The sequence below is a fragment of the Hoplias malabaricus genome, chromosome 16 (genome assembly GCF_029633855.1).
Source record: "Hoplias malabaricus isolate fHopMal1 chromosome 16, fHopMal1.hap1, whole genome shotgun sequence".
NCBI lineage: Eukaryota > Metazoa > Chordata > Actinopteri > Characiformes > Erythrinidae > Hoplias > Hoplias malabaricus.
This window is the reverse complement of record NC_089815.1, coordinates 6582972-6596732: the sequence shown is the minus strand read 5'-3', so window position 1 is coordinate 6596732 and position 13761 is coordinate 6582972. Positions and strand designations below refer to the sequence as shown.

Genomic DNA, 13761 nt, shown 5'->3' with positions numbered 1-13761 from the left:
AAACTACTTTAAACTTAGTGTTAACGTTGTATTTCTACATTATAAAACTCCAAAAATAGGCAACTGCCTATATTTTCTGTGTTATTACATAGTTGTACAATGTTATTACAATGTAATAGTGAAGCTGTTGCACATATTGTGGTAAAATGAAACCTGCATGTTTAGAAGAGCCTTTTTTGTGGTAACTCATAAAAGATAACCCCCCCTACACACACACACACACACCCACACACACACACCAGTCAACCTTTAAGTTGGAGATAAATCAAAGCTGTGTGTCAGAAAGCTCTGAAGTAATTCGCAGAGGAGCAGGTGTAAGTGACAGCCGAAAAAGTACAAACCACAAAGGTTCATTCAGTGTTTTCCAGTTATCTGAAGTCCCGCATACCTCTTAAGTAATATTAGAGTTTGGCATTCATGGCAAACTATAGCAACGTGTAACACTTTCTATGACACAGTTTTTTTCTTCCCTCTGTCACCGGGGGATTGCCTTGTTGTTCGCATCTGAGGCTTTTGCTGGTTTTTGAAAAAGGCTGAAGAATGTCTCAGGCGACACCGCTTCCCAGGTTCCCCCTGAGATGGGCTATTGTCAGCACCAGGAAGCTTTGGGACTTACAAAAGTATAGGATAACGTTTCTCTTTTCTCCTATAGATTTCAAAAGCAAAGCCCCACTGCTGCTTCATGCAGCTCAGCGTTTAATCAAACCCTGAACTTCTTTTCTAAAATATTTCTTTAAAATGTTATGGCTTATGTTTATTCTTTTTATTTTATTTCACTTTAGACACAGTCCAGTGCTGAAGACTGAGGAGGCAAGAGGGGGAAAAGCCACCTCCCAGTTAGAGGCCCCTGTATAGACCACTTTCACCGATGGAACTGAGCATCCTTCGTAAAGTCATTGTGAAATCAATGGTTTTAATCAATGGAAGTCAATAGCACAATTTGGTATTTACAGGGTTCTATTAGTAAATGCAGTGGCTCTCTTTAGAACATGAAGTCCTAAACAGAACCATCTGCATTGTGAAATTATTGAAGTTGAAATGTGCTCTATGTAGCCCTTTATTTGAACATAGCACCAAAAAGGTTTCTTCTACAGTAACAAGCTGGACATTGCAATAATAGGAGAACACACTTTGCTGCGCTATAGACCCATTTTCCAAAAGGTGCTACATAGAACCATATTGAAAAATGTCCTCCAACAAACTGAAGAATCATTTAACTGTGCAAGTGATTTCTCAAACTTAATAATAGAACCATTCAAGAACCCCCTTTTTAAAGAATCCAAACAGGAACTCATTGGTCACACCTTTAAAAGACTGGCTCTTTAAAAGTCCCATTTATTTCCATCATCATAGAAGTAATGCTCCTGATACCTCAGTCTGAACCCCACTGTGAAGCAACTGCCCATTAACTCCTTTAATAAATACATCGTGAGTGTATTTCTTCAAACAGGGAATTATGGGATGATTGATTTCCCATGTAACAGAGAGACTGGGTTGTAAAACGGTGGAATATTGCTTTATCGTGCGTATTGTGCATTGTGTATAATGTCCGGTCTTCCTTCCTTGTGTTTCAAAGAACCATTTTCAAAAAAGTCCTACATATAGAACCATATACAATACATTGCCCATTCATTTGAGGAAGCATCTTGCAAATGGATCTGTATTGGACTCATGGTTTTAGCAAAGAAACAGTGAAGAACCCTCTTTATTGACTGCGTACCTTTTGATTCATGCAGGAAACCAATGTGTGACATAAATAAGACTATTTTCTTTTATTTAGACCCTTGCAGGACCATCAAGATCACTTGAAAAATGCTGCAATGTTGTCTTAAAGAACCTTCTGCTGCTTACTACAGTCTGCCATTTTATAAAAGTAGCCCTGACAGATGTGTTTCTATATTTCCATATAATTTATTGGTGACATTCCTCCACATGATTAGCCTTCAGCATGTAGCTTCAGCATTACCGTCATGTCTTACAGTGTTCAATATATATTTATATATAAAAGTACCTTTCACAACTAATTTGAACTCTTAACTCGCTGAAACGTCCGTGTCTCCCTCGGTGTGATGTGGTTCCAATGGCACCTTCGGCGAGTCCTACTCTGGGACACTCGGAAAACTGTAGAAACTATGTCATCAATAACTTAAACAAGACGTGGACAAAATAAATATGCATCTTAATATTAGTAATATACAAAGTACTTCTCTTTGCAGTTCCAAGGACAGTAGACTATCACATGTAGGTTCTTCGAAAATAAAAAAAAAACTAACCAATAAAAAAGACCCATCTGCTTTATAGTGTACGCTCCTTTCTCAACAAAGTGCTTTTCCGGACACCGTTCGAAAGAAGTCCCCCAGTCCAAGGACATAACACGTCTCTGGTATGGTCAAGCACTCATATCCAAATGTTCTAATCTCTTCTTTAACAATAATAATTATAGTAATAATAATAATATTAATCATTAAAAATTATTTAAACGTTTAAAAAACATAAAGCATCAGAAATGACTGTTTACATATACATACAATAATTATACACCCCTCTCAGATGCACGAGTCTATAAACATCCAGCAGTGATCAAGCTTTTGGTCCAATAAGTAAAGGTCCTCACATCTCAAAGGCAAGACCTGACTCTTAGGAAGTGAGGAATGGAACGAAAGGTAGACCTCTGCGTCTAAAGGTTCCTCCTTAAAAGCGTCTGCCTCGAAGGCAGCCTCGGTTTTCTTTTTGGTGCGTCTGATGACCAGAGTCATCTTGGGCTTCGGTCCTTAAGAGTCTGAAGTCTTAAATCTTTCTCTCCTGGTCCTCGGGACTCTTGCCCTCGTGGCTCTCGTGGTCCCTCTGGCCCCTAGAGCTCCTATGGCTCCTGTGATCCTCATCTTTCCCATGGTCCCCATGTCCCCTGTGGTTTTTATGGCCCCTGTGCCTCCTCTTCCTGCGCTCGGCCCGGCCCACGCGGACCCTCCGGTTGTGATTTTGGTGCTGCTGTCCCTGAAGGAGGTCACGCACCATCTCATAGTCTTTGTTGCCCAGAACCCGGGGCAGGAAGAGCGACGCTTTGTCCGTGCCCCTCGTCTTAAAGCCTCTCCTGGGCCGACCCTTGCCGTTGATTGAGACGAACCATTGCTTCTTGGCCTGTGCTCGGCGCTTGTTGCCCCCGGCGACGGGCGGCTGGGTGGTGGAATGGTGCCGTGAGGCATACGTGTTGTAGCCCAGTTCGTGAATCCGCTCCAGGAACTCACACTCTTCATTGAAGGCCTCCTGAAAGGGCAAGAGAGACATTGATTTGTTTACATGTTTACCACCTAAAGTCGTGGGTTAATGCAGTGTTAGGACCCTCAGTGATGTAGTGTGGTGCTTCTGCCCAAGTCATTTTTACCACCTCCAAAATGTCACCACGCACCTCCCAGGAGACGAAGACTCAAGTTTCTTTGTAGTCCATAAATGTACCAAGTTATGCTCTATAGAATGGGTCCCCCACATGGGGCAGCCATGTTTAAAACAGATTTAGTGCAGAATTTCTGATACACCCAGGCCAACAAGCACCAGTAAAATCGGTAAAAAAGCAATCACTGCGGTAATGACTGATTGCGCCAGTGTTGGGAGGATTTGATAGCATCCAGCCACGAGAACATTAGTGAAGTAAGGTACTGATGTTGGAGGATTAGTTCTGGATCACACTCTAAAGTATATTCATCTCAGTGTTTATAAAGCCCCAACCAGTGAAAGGTTCTCAGAGGGGGTGTTCTTCCATTACACTGCCCTTGGACCCTTGGATCTATGAACCTTTTTAGCAACTTAGCAGTTATTTCTTGCAGTTTGAAGATTAGAAAGTGAGTATTAAGCCTGAAGATCATGAGGTTAATCTGTCTTTTAATCTACTCACTGGTAGGAAGCCGTGAGAATCAGTATTTCTCCACAGAAACCTTTAATTGAGTGGTTTTCTAGAAGCATCCCCTAAAAAAGGGCCTTCAAGGACCCAAAAGTGGTTCTTCTGTAAGGTGATTTCATTTTTACAAGGCAATCATTTTAAGATTAGAGCCTGCAGCTTGGACTGTGGGTGTTTATTTCTGAAGGATACTTTTTCTTTAGAGATATTAAAATAATGGGAAAAAAGAGTTTGCAGTGAATTCATAAGAAACACTCTGGATCTTCTGAGGAACCTCAATCGTAGCTATAACCTCTGAAATGTTGTTTACGGCCTGAAAAGTGTGGTTCTTCAGTGGCATCACTGTGAAGAACACTTTCTCTAGAAAACATTGTACTTTTTATAACCTTTTTAAAAAAGAGGGTTGTTTCATTATCCTTAATTGAAGACAGTTGTTCTGAATAGAACCACAAGCACATAACGAGCCTTTGTACGCTTAATACAAGCTTTGAATTATAATACGGTCTTCCCTTTAAAGGCCCTGTCTGAAAGATTCTATACAGCACCAAAAACATTGTGCTATTGTTAGGGTATGAAGCTTGTAACAGCAAAAGAACCCGATTTGGTGCCATATAAAACCTTTCTGAAAAAGATTCTACATAGAACCAAAACCAATGCATTTTCCACAATGCAAATTATCCTTCAAGGATGCAGAACGTTCTTTATGAGTTAATGGTTCTATAGAGTCCTCGTTATTGTGAGCGGACTCTCATTTTTTAGAGTGTAAACAGTCTTTGGAGAAGGTTACTTTAGTTTTACGGACATTTCTGTGAGAATTTGATAGCATCCAGCCAGAACCTTAGTGAGACCAGGTACTGATGTTGGAGGATTAGTTCCAGATCGCAAACAACACTCCAACTCATCCCTAAAGTATTATAGTTCTACCGCTCTACAGCCCAAAGCTGAGGCTCAGCTGCTCCACAGCATTTCATGAGTTTTCTTAAAATTACCTGGATGCAGGCTATGGATTGTAAGCAGCATCTCTAACTGATGCCATGGTCTTTTGTTAATTAATCTGTTATAACACTGTTATTAATGGCAAATTCACTTTCCAATCCTCTGTCTCATACTCCAGCTCTTTTGCAGAATGTTAGGCACTACATAAAGAGACCACGCAGCCATAAACAGACCCCAGACAACCTTCATAGTCCAACTAACCTGCACCCGTCTGAGATTCTCTCACTTCTCCAGCCTTCTGCAGTTCCACCTTAAAAGAGTAATCAGTCATTTCTCCACTGGTTCTTCTTCGTGTTAATAGCCTAATAACATGGCCGCCCACATGCAGAAGACCCGCTCTGTGCAGCATAATTCAGTCGACTCGAGAGCTTAGAAAGCAGTTTGATTCCTCGTCTCACGTGAGCCGTGCTTGGATACGCATGAAAAAACCACCATGTGGAGATGGACTCTAATTGCCCTTGCTGTTATTTGAGCCTGTGGAAGGCTTCATATCTCCAGGCCGCTTTGCCCAGTGCGTGACGTAACACTTACCGAGGCGTATAGGCGTCCTTTCTCATTCATGGCTAAATATCTCCCAGAGAACAGGCCCTTGATCGCCACCACACCAACATCCACTGCTGTGATCTCCAGTATACCTGGGGAAAACACATGTTTTGCTGTTATTACACTGTTATAAACGTAAATCTTTCTGTTATAACATTGTTGTTTGATATATATTCAGTTCAGCTGATCAGTATCAGGAAGAGATCTAAGGAGATATCCATTCGTGATGTCTCTGTCTCTTTCTGTCCCTCTCTCTAGGTCTCATGCTCGTTAAGACCCTCCAGACCCCAGTGACTCCTCCTATTATGAACAGGAAGAGGGTCCCGTCAACTGAACAAAGCCAGGGTCCAGATTTATTCAGAGCTGGACAGAGCCAGACTTAAACTTTGACTGAGGTCAAAGAGATTTGCAATCAATCCAAAGAGGATCCCTTCTCTTTCTACATCCCCTTCCCCATGTAATCCTTTTTCTGAAGGACAGAGGAATATTATCATTTGTAGCTTGGGGCTCTTTCAGCATGATCACAGCAGTCGTGTGTTTATTTTCATAACTCAGAGCGCTGATTGAGTTACAACCTACAGAGCAATTCCCCACGCAGCCATCCAGTTGTAAATGTGCTGACAGATTAGATACACACACACACACACACACACACACACATACACACACACACACGCACACACACAGACTCTAAGTGGATGTTTATTTAGCTCCTCTGCTGTGATTAATGGCTCTCTTCATTCAAACCCCTCCAATAATCATCCTTCTCCAGCATCAAGCCCCGCGTGTGCTCTGTCATTACGCTCAACTGTCTGTTAAATCCCTGCTTCATATGGAAACGCGCCTCCTCGCGCTATTTGCGAGCCACTTAATTGGAAACCTCTGCCTGGACAAACGAGGGCAGCAGAGCCACAAACACACACACACACACACACACACACACACACACACACACACAAACACACACACAGCTGAAAACTGCCCAGAGTCACAGTAAATCAGCTTAATAGCATTACACCAGGTGTTATAAATGGATTATATAGGTATTATAAATATATTATAGATGCATTATAAACATATTTTTGAGAGATTATAAATGCATTACAAAGGTGTTATAAGCATTACAACTGCATTTTAGATATAATTTAGAGGTTTATTATACATGGTATTTCAAAAGAATTTTGAAGGACTTATAAATACTTTATAAAAGTATTGGATTGTTTACAGAGGTATTATTAACATGTTATAGTTGCATTTAAAGGACTTTTACAAAGAAGAAATAAGTAGGGTTAAGGTGAGGAATATATATATAAAAATAAAGAGAGAGAGAGAAAGAGAGAGAGCGAGAGAGAGAGAGAGAGAGAGAGAGAGAGAGAGAGAGATAGCTAGATATATATATAAAAATAAAGAGAGAGAGAGAAGAAATTGGCTTGCACACAAACAATTGAATAAATACAAATGTCATATAAATAAATACATTAAAATCCATTTTAAAGACTCACTTGACAGACAGAAAAATAGAGATTATTTTAAATCAAATTATAATATTTAAGTGTAAATTTACATTTACGTGATAATTCAAATAACGTTTGTTTAATCACGTTTTATGTTATTTTAAAAGTATATACAGTGTACAATACCGACCTGCTTTAACGTCGGTCTGCCCATGAATCCAGTGTTTACTGATTAATTTCAGAAACTTTAGAGATTAAAGCCTAACGCTGTTATTTCAACTGAACTCCAGTCTTTTCCGGTCTCGGTTACATCCACAGTGCGACACTAATTAACCCTGTAGGCCCACAGAGACTAATATTACCCCAGTCCCAACACACACACACACACAGAGTCCCGCTAAACATAGCGTTCACGGAAGCCTCGGTGCCGTTTACAGGGGGAGAGGAGTGTATCCTGAGAGTCTCAGCTCTGAAGGGAAGTGGAAGGTGAACTGTAGCGTCCTCCGGACCGAGGCTGACCTCCAGAGCTGAGAGTCCAGTGGCCGTGTGCTAAAAAAGGGCTGGACAGCGCTCAGATGACGTGTTGTGTTTCTTTTCCTTCCACACATCCTCTGAAAACCACTTCAATACCTTAACACTTCTGAGCGCTCCTATTGGACGACTGCCCTTCAGATATTGACTAATTATAATACTGGTGTAATAATGACAATACTACAACTAATAATAATAATAATTAAAAGAAGAAGAAGAAGAGGGAATTACACTCTCACACACACCCAGTTAAACTTAGTTTACCGTTTCTGAACTGAATGTTCCTATTGGTTGACTGAAGTTCCGCTTTTGAGCAATAATAATAACACTACTACTACTACTACTAATAATAATAATAATAATAATAATAATAATAATAATAATAATAAAGAGTAATGCTGGAGTATTTTTTCTTTCTATTTGTAAATAAATATGCAGAGCTTCTAAGACGCGACTCTAAGCTCCCACACACACACACACACACACACACACCATCTAGTTCCTGTTAGGATCTGCATCTGTTTAATGAAATTATCAGCAGAGATCTAGAGATAAATTTACAGAACTCAAGGAAGCAAACATTCTCTCTCTCTCTCTCTCTCTCTCTCTCTCTCTCTCTCTCTCTCTCTCTCTCTCTCTCTCTCTTATATTTTTTTAATTCTTTTTGCCCTGCGCGTTACTCACTGAGCGGGTTGTCCTCCTCCAGGGATCCGTCGATCTTCCCGTTGGCGTGGATCTGGAGGTGGTATTTTGTGGCGCAGTAGAGTTTCCTGTGGCGCGGCGCTCCCCCGAGGTGCTCGTAGACTCCGCCGCGCGCCGACGCGTCCCGCCGCCCGCGCGGCTCCGCGTGCTCGAGCACGCTCAGCAACAACAGCAGCAGCGCGATCAGCGGCATCGCGGCATCGCACGCGCGCCTCCCGCACCCAGCAGCAGCAGCAGCTCAACCTCGCCGCGCGCTCCCGTGCGCTTGAGCCATTCACCAGAGCGAAGGGATCCACTGCGCATGAGGACACGCGACACTTCGGCGACTGACCCGCACGCACTCCTTCAGCTACTGAGCTTTACTCACGCGCACGCCTTCATCTACTGACCTACACACACACACACACACACTCCTTCATCTGCTGATCCCTAACACGCGCGCGCGCACACACACACACACACACACCTCCTGCTCCACAAGCTTTTAAACTAACGTACACACTCCTTAACTCATCAACACACACTTAGACCCTCATCCCACACACACACACACACACACCTACTGACCTGCACACACCTCTACAGCTGAACACACTCCTCTACCACTCAACACACACTTCTCCAGTGGTCTAGGTGCTCTTCTTCACTACACACACATTCCCAACTAACCTTCACACTCCTGTACAGACCCACACACACACTTCTAGTGCTCCTCCACACACACCGTCATAAACACACTCCACTCTCTACTGAGCTACATATACTTCTGCTGCTCCAAACACTCTCCCCTCTGCGCATGTGCTCCTCTACTGCTCTCTCTCTCACACACACACACACATACACACACTGCTCTCTGCTCTGCAGGCTGAGTGGATCTGCCCCATGAGAGAGAGGGGAGGACTGAGGAGGGAGAGCGAGAGAGAGGGAGGAGAGAGAGAGAGAGAGAGAGAGAGAGAGAGAGAGAGAGAGAGAGAGAGAGAGAGAGTTCCTATGGTGAGATCTCCCTGGTCGACAGTGTGAATGGAAAAAAAAGAGGCTTCTCACAACAATAGAGAGGGATACAACCAATAATGCAGGGAGATCAATGTCTCTCTCTCTCTCTCCCTCTCTCTCTCTCTCTCTCTCTCTCTCTGTAGTATGTGTTACTACAAACGTACCGTGTTGGGGTTAGGGTTACCGTGCTGCAGCTTCTCCTCCATCTCGAGCAGAACAGTGATGGTGAAGTCATTCCTGCTCATCCTCGTGCATCATTTCTGTGCACAAGTGTCTCCTGCCACTTCAGACTGTGTGAGTTTTATTGTGAATATGAGCAGAGCACTGTGCAGCCTGCTGTAAACTCAACAATGTGTGCATCATATTTTAATATAAATCCAATGACTATAGATCTCAGTGCTGAAGGAGACAGAGAGCGCCCCATCTCACCTTCAGAGGCCTGAGCTCCACACACACACACACACACACACACATACACACACACAATACACACACTCAGCATTAATAAACACTCAATATTTGTACATACACTTAGCATTATACACTCTCAGTATCAATACACACACACACACACAAATACACACTCAGCATTAATAAACACTGAATATAAGTACACACACTCAACATTAACACACACTCTGTATTAATACACACACACACACACTGCATTAACACACAGGATTAATACACACACACACACAGCATTAACACACACAACATTAATACAAACTCAGTATTAACACACACACACACACAGCATTAACACACAGGATTAATACACACACACACACAGCATTAACACACACAACATTAATACAAACTCAGTATTAACACACACACACACACAGCATTAACACACAGGATTAATACACACACACACACAAATACACATACACACACTCAGCATTAATAAACACTGAATATAAGTACACACACTCAACATTAACACACACTCTGTATTAATACACACACACACACACTGCATTAACACACAGGATTAATACACACACACACACAGCATTAACACACACAACATTAATACAAACTCAGTATTAACACACACACACACACACAGCATTAACACACAGGATTAATACACACACACACACAGCATTAACACACACAACATTAATACAAACTCAGTATTAACACACACACACACACAGCATTAACACACAGGATTAATACACACACAGCATTAACACACGCACACACACACTGCATTAACACACAGGATTAATACACACACACACACACACACACACAGCATTAATACAAACTCAGTATTAAGACACACACACACACAGCATTAACACACACACACACACTGCATTAACACACAGGGTTAATACACACACACACAGCATTAACACAGACAACATTAATACAAACTCAGTATTAATACACACACACTGCATTAACACACACAGTCAGAATTAACACAAATTTTATTTAAATGGAAAAATACAAAGAAAAGATTTCCAGTGTTTTCTTTGACCTTGACTTGATTGCATTTTGTTAACATCAAAAGATTTAGAATTTGACACCTTCAACACTCTAAAAACGTTGGGACAAAGGCTTGTTTAGCGCTGCGTAACATCTCCTTTCCTTTGAAGTTCATTCTTCAATCCTGAGGAACTGAGGATACAGCAGTTTGAAGCAACGTTTGAAAGTGGTGTAAGTTGCGTAATCTACAGCATTTTTTTACTCTTATTTTGTCCCTGCCACAACTTTTAAGGGTGTAGCCTCAGAATCTAGGTTTCAGATTTTAAATATGTCCACATTCACACAACAGAATCTGATTGGTCAGCTGGGGTTCCCCTGGGGTTCGGAATGAATTGGCAAAAAAAATCAAGTACTTTACACACACACAGATACAGACACACAGTACAGCATCTCTACACAGACACGCAAACCGCATCACAAAGCGCAAGCCATGCTTGGGCAGCCTTTTTTTTTTTTTGCTTTTTTTTGCTTTTGAACACATCCAAAAAGGCCCAATTATACACCCCAAATTACACAGCGGGCTCCGGAGGCATGCGCTCGGCCCTCAGGCTGCACCACTATCACATCAGCGCTGACCGCTCGCAGCCAGATTGAACACACACACTGTGGACACACACATGTGGCCGAGGGAGGACAGTTCAAACACAAGCATGTCACCCTGGAGACTAAATAACCGTTCTGATATTGGGTAAATAGTTTGTTGAACACATCCTTCAACAACGCCCTTACTGACCACTTCGCTGGAGAAACATGACATGTGAGACGCTCTGGAGCAGCGGCACATGAGCCAGTGTTCACCATGCCCAATGCCAAGTGTGGAACTGTGGAACTGTGTTATAGAACTTATTGTCCAAACTCTTCAGGGGTCCAAAGATTTCCGACCATATACAGACACGTTTTTTGCTACACACACACACACACACACACACCATTACTAAAACATCTGTATGTCGTAATATTCCAATAGCTGAATGCTGGAAGTGGTTTCTGCCGTTTATCTCGCTGAGCATCTTTAATCCACTAACAAAGTATTATTTCTGGGAGTATTATGGTGGGAGTCGTCAGAACCACCATACAGGAAGCTTCCGACAGCTCACTCCCACTCCACAGCGCTGGCCCTCATTCCTTCCATCTTAGGCTCTGTCCACATGGTTCCGGATATCATTGAGAACATAGTATTTTCTCTGAATCTTTATCTTCCATCCACATGAAAAGAGGATTGCTGGGGGTTGAAAGTGCTTGGACAGGGCGGACAGGCAAACTGCAGCTTTTCAAAAATGCTATAGCATCATTAGCTTAGCTTAGGCATGCCTCCTTCTGTTTTCCATATTTATAACTCAGTTAAATTCTTCACTAATCAGCACCTCCAACACTGGAAACACGGGACTTGATGAACAAGATCAAAGCCAGAGTTGGACTCTGAACGAGACTGAGTAAGCATTTTTACAGACAGTGTTGTTGCCATGGTGACGCAAAAACACAACCGCACACAGCAGCTAGTGCTTCCTTTAGCTTTTTAAGCCTCTATTTTCTGTCAGAAATGTACTTTGTGTCGGTGTCCAACCCAGAATTTCAGAGCTCTGAGGGTTTATAAATCTAAGATTATTTGATTTTAACAAGCCAGCGTGACTCAGCTACAGATTTGCTGCTGCTGTGTTTTCTTATGACTCTTACATCACATTTTATGGGGTATTACTGATCCCTTCTATGACTACTACCACTGCAACAGTGGTTTTAATATTTAATGTGAACAGAAACATTAAAAAAAATGAAAAATATTTGATCTGGGTGATAAGTTTTCTTTGAGAAATCCAAATTGATGAGGATGAGGCCTTAGGGTGCTTCCCAAACCACATCCTACCTTGCTTAATAGTGTGCCATAATAGGACACCACCATTAGTAACACAGTCATTAGTACAGTAGGTACAGTATGTACACTATGGTGTAGTATGTGGTTTTGGATGGAACCTTAGTCATTTGTCTTCACTCTGTGTTCCTTCCTTGTCGGCTCCTTTTACAACAAGAGTTTTAACCCCGCAGTTGACTACGTGCCGGATACTCTTACACATTAAAGGCCAGGGCGGGGACTATGGGATGCCCTGTGTTGCCTTATTGAATAACTTGAAGGGAAGGGAATTGGCATTTTTATCCATGTCATCTGATGAGGGTCTCTGGCTAATTCCCTTTTTTAGGAAGTGAACCTTAGCAGTACCCAGTTAGCAAAGTTGTTTTTAGAAACACTGGAAGCACATTAGGCAATTGTTGCTATATAAATGTGTAATTAAATAGTTAATGACACAGTAGTTACACAATGAATGACATCTATACACAATTCGGTTTTTGGCCTACATTTCAGGGTCTTTATTGCATTGTTATTTACAACAAACTCCCACTTTCACAGTACCTTCCCATCCAAACTAAGAAGGCAGCCCCTTGCTGCAGTTTGAGCTCGAGGTTTTCTGCCGGTGCGCCGCCACAGTGGGTGGAAGAGCGAGGCGCACATGACTCCAGGCCTAAATTGCTTCCATCTTGCTCACATTATGGTTACCATTCTCGTAATTAGCGCCATCATCTACAAATCTCCTTTCGCCCTTTGGCGCAACACCAGCACATGCCATCGGAGCGTCAAAACCCCCTATCCCCCTCACCCCCCCATACTTCCCCAAAATTCCCCTGCCCCGGAACCACCCCCTCACCCTCTTTAGCCTTGAGGGAGTGAGGCCTTAATTCGTCCCCACCAAGCCCCCCCCCCCTCACACCAACCCCGAAATCCCTTGTCCATGTATCACCAGGATGTCCTGTTTGGCACCCCCAGTTTTGAGAGTGGCCTGGTGGCCCAGAGTGGAGGAGAAGCCTGCTGCTCTGGTGACCGTTTCTGAGAGAGACGCTCTTCATGTGGTTGGAGCCCGACGGAGGGGGTGGGGGGGGACTTAGATGTGGTTGGCTGTTTCTTTCTAGAAGCATTTTAATTGCAGCCCCACAGCCGCCCACAAAGCCTTGCAGTAATAATCAGCGGGGGCTTGTCTGATTTTGGGGGCCGAGAGACATAGCGAGAGAGAGAGAGAGAGAGAGAGAGAGAGAGAGAGAGAGAGAGAGAGAGAGAGAGACGGAAATATAGAGAGAAGACATCAGCTTAATTCAAAC

General features: G+C 42.7%; 1 protein-coding gene across 1 annotated transcript; it reads right to left on the bottom strand.

Moving 5' to 3' along the window:
• Window positions 1-2787: 2787 nt before the first annotated feature.
• Window positions 2788-8311, bottom strand: fgf3 (fibroblast growth factor 3). The gene is made up of 3 exons (XM_066648017.1): window positions 8101-8311; window positions 5420-5523; window positions 2788-3264 (listed from the first exon to the last, which is right to left on the bottom strand). The coding sequence occupies exons 1-3, from the start codon at window positions 8309-8311 to the stop codon at window positions 2788-2790; spliced, it is 792 nt and encodes a 263-aa protein (XP_066504114.1).
• Window positions 8312-13761: the final 5450 nt, after the last annotated feature.

Excerpts from the sequence above, each read along its gene's own strand:
- fgf3 (XM_066648017.1), bottom strand. The coding sequence starts at position 8,311 with ATGCCGCTGATCGCGCTGCTGCTGTTGTTGCTGAGCGTGCTCGAGCAC. Across the intron at positions 5,524-8,100 it reads GGAGGAGGACAACCCGCTCA|GTATACTGGAGATCACAGCA; the intron begins GTGAGTAACGCG and ends TGTTTTCCCCAG. Across the intron at positions 3,265-5,419 it reads AAGGACGCCTATACGCCTCG|GAGGCCTTCAATGAAGAGTG; the intron begins GTAAGTGTTACG and ends TTGCCCTTTCAG.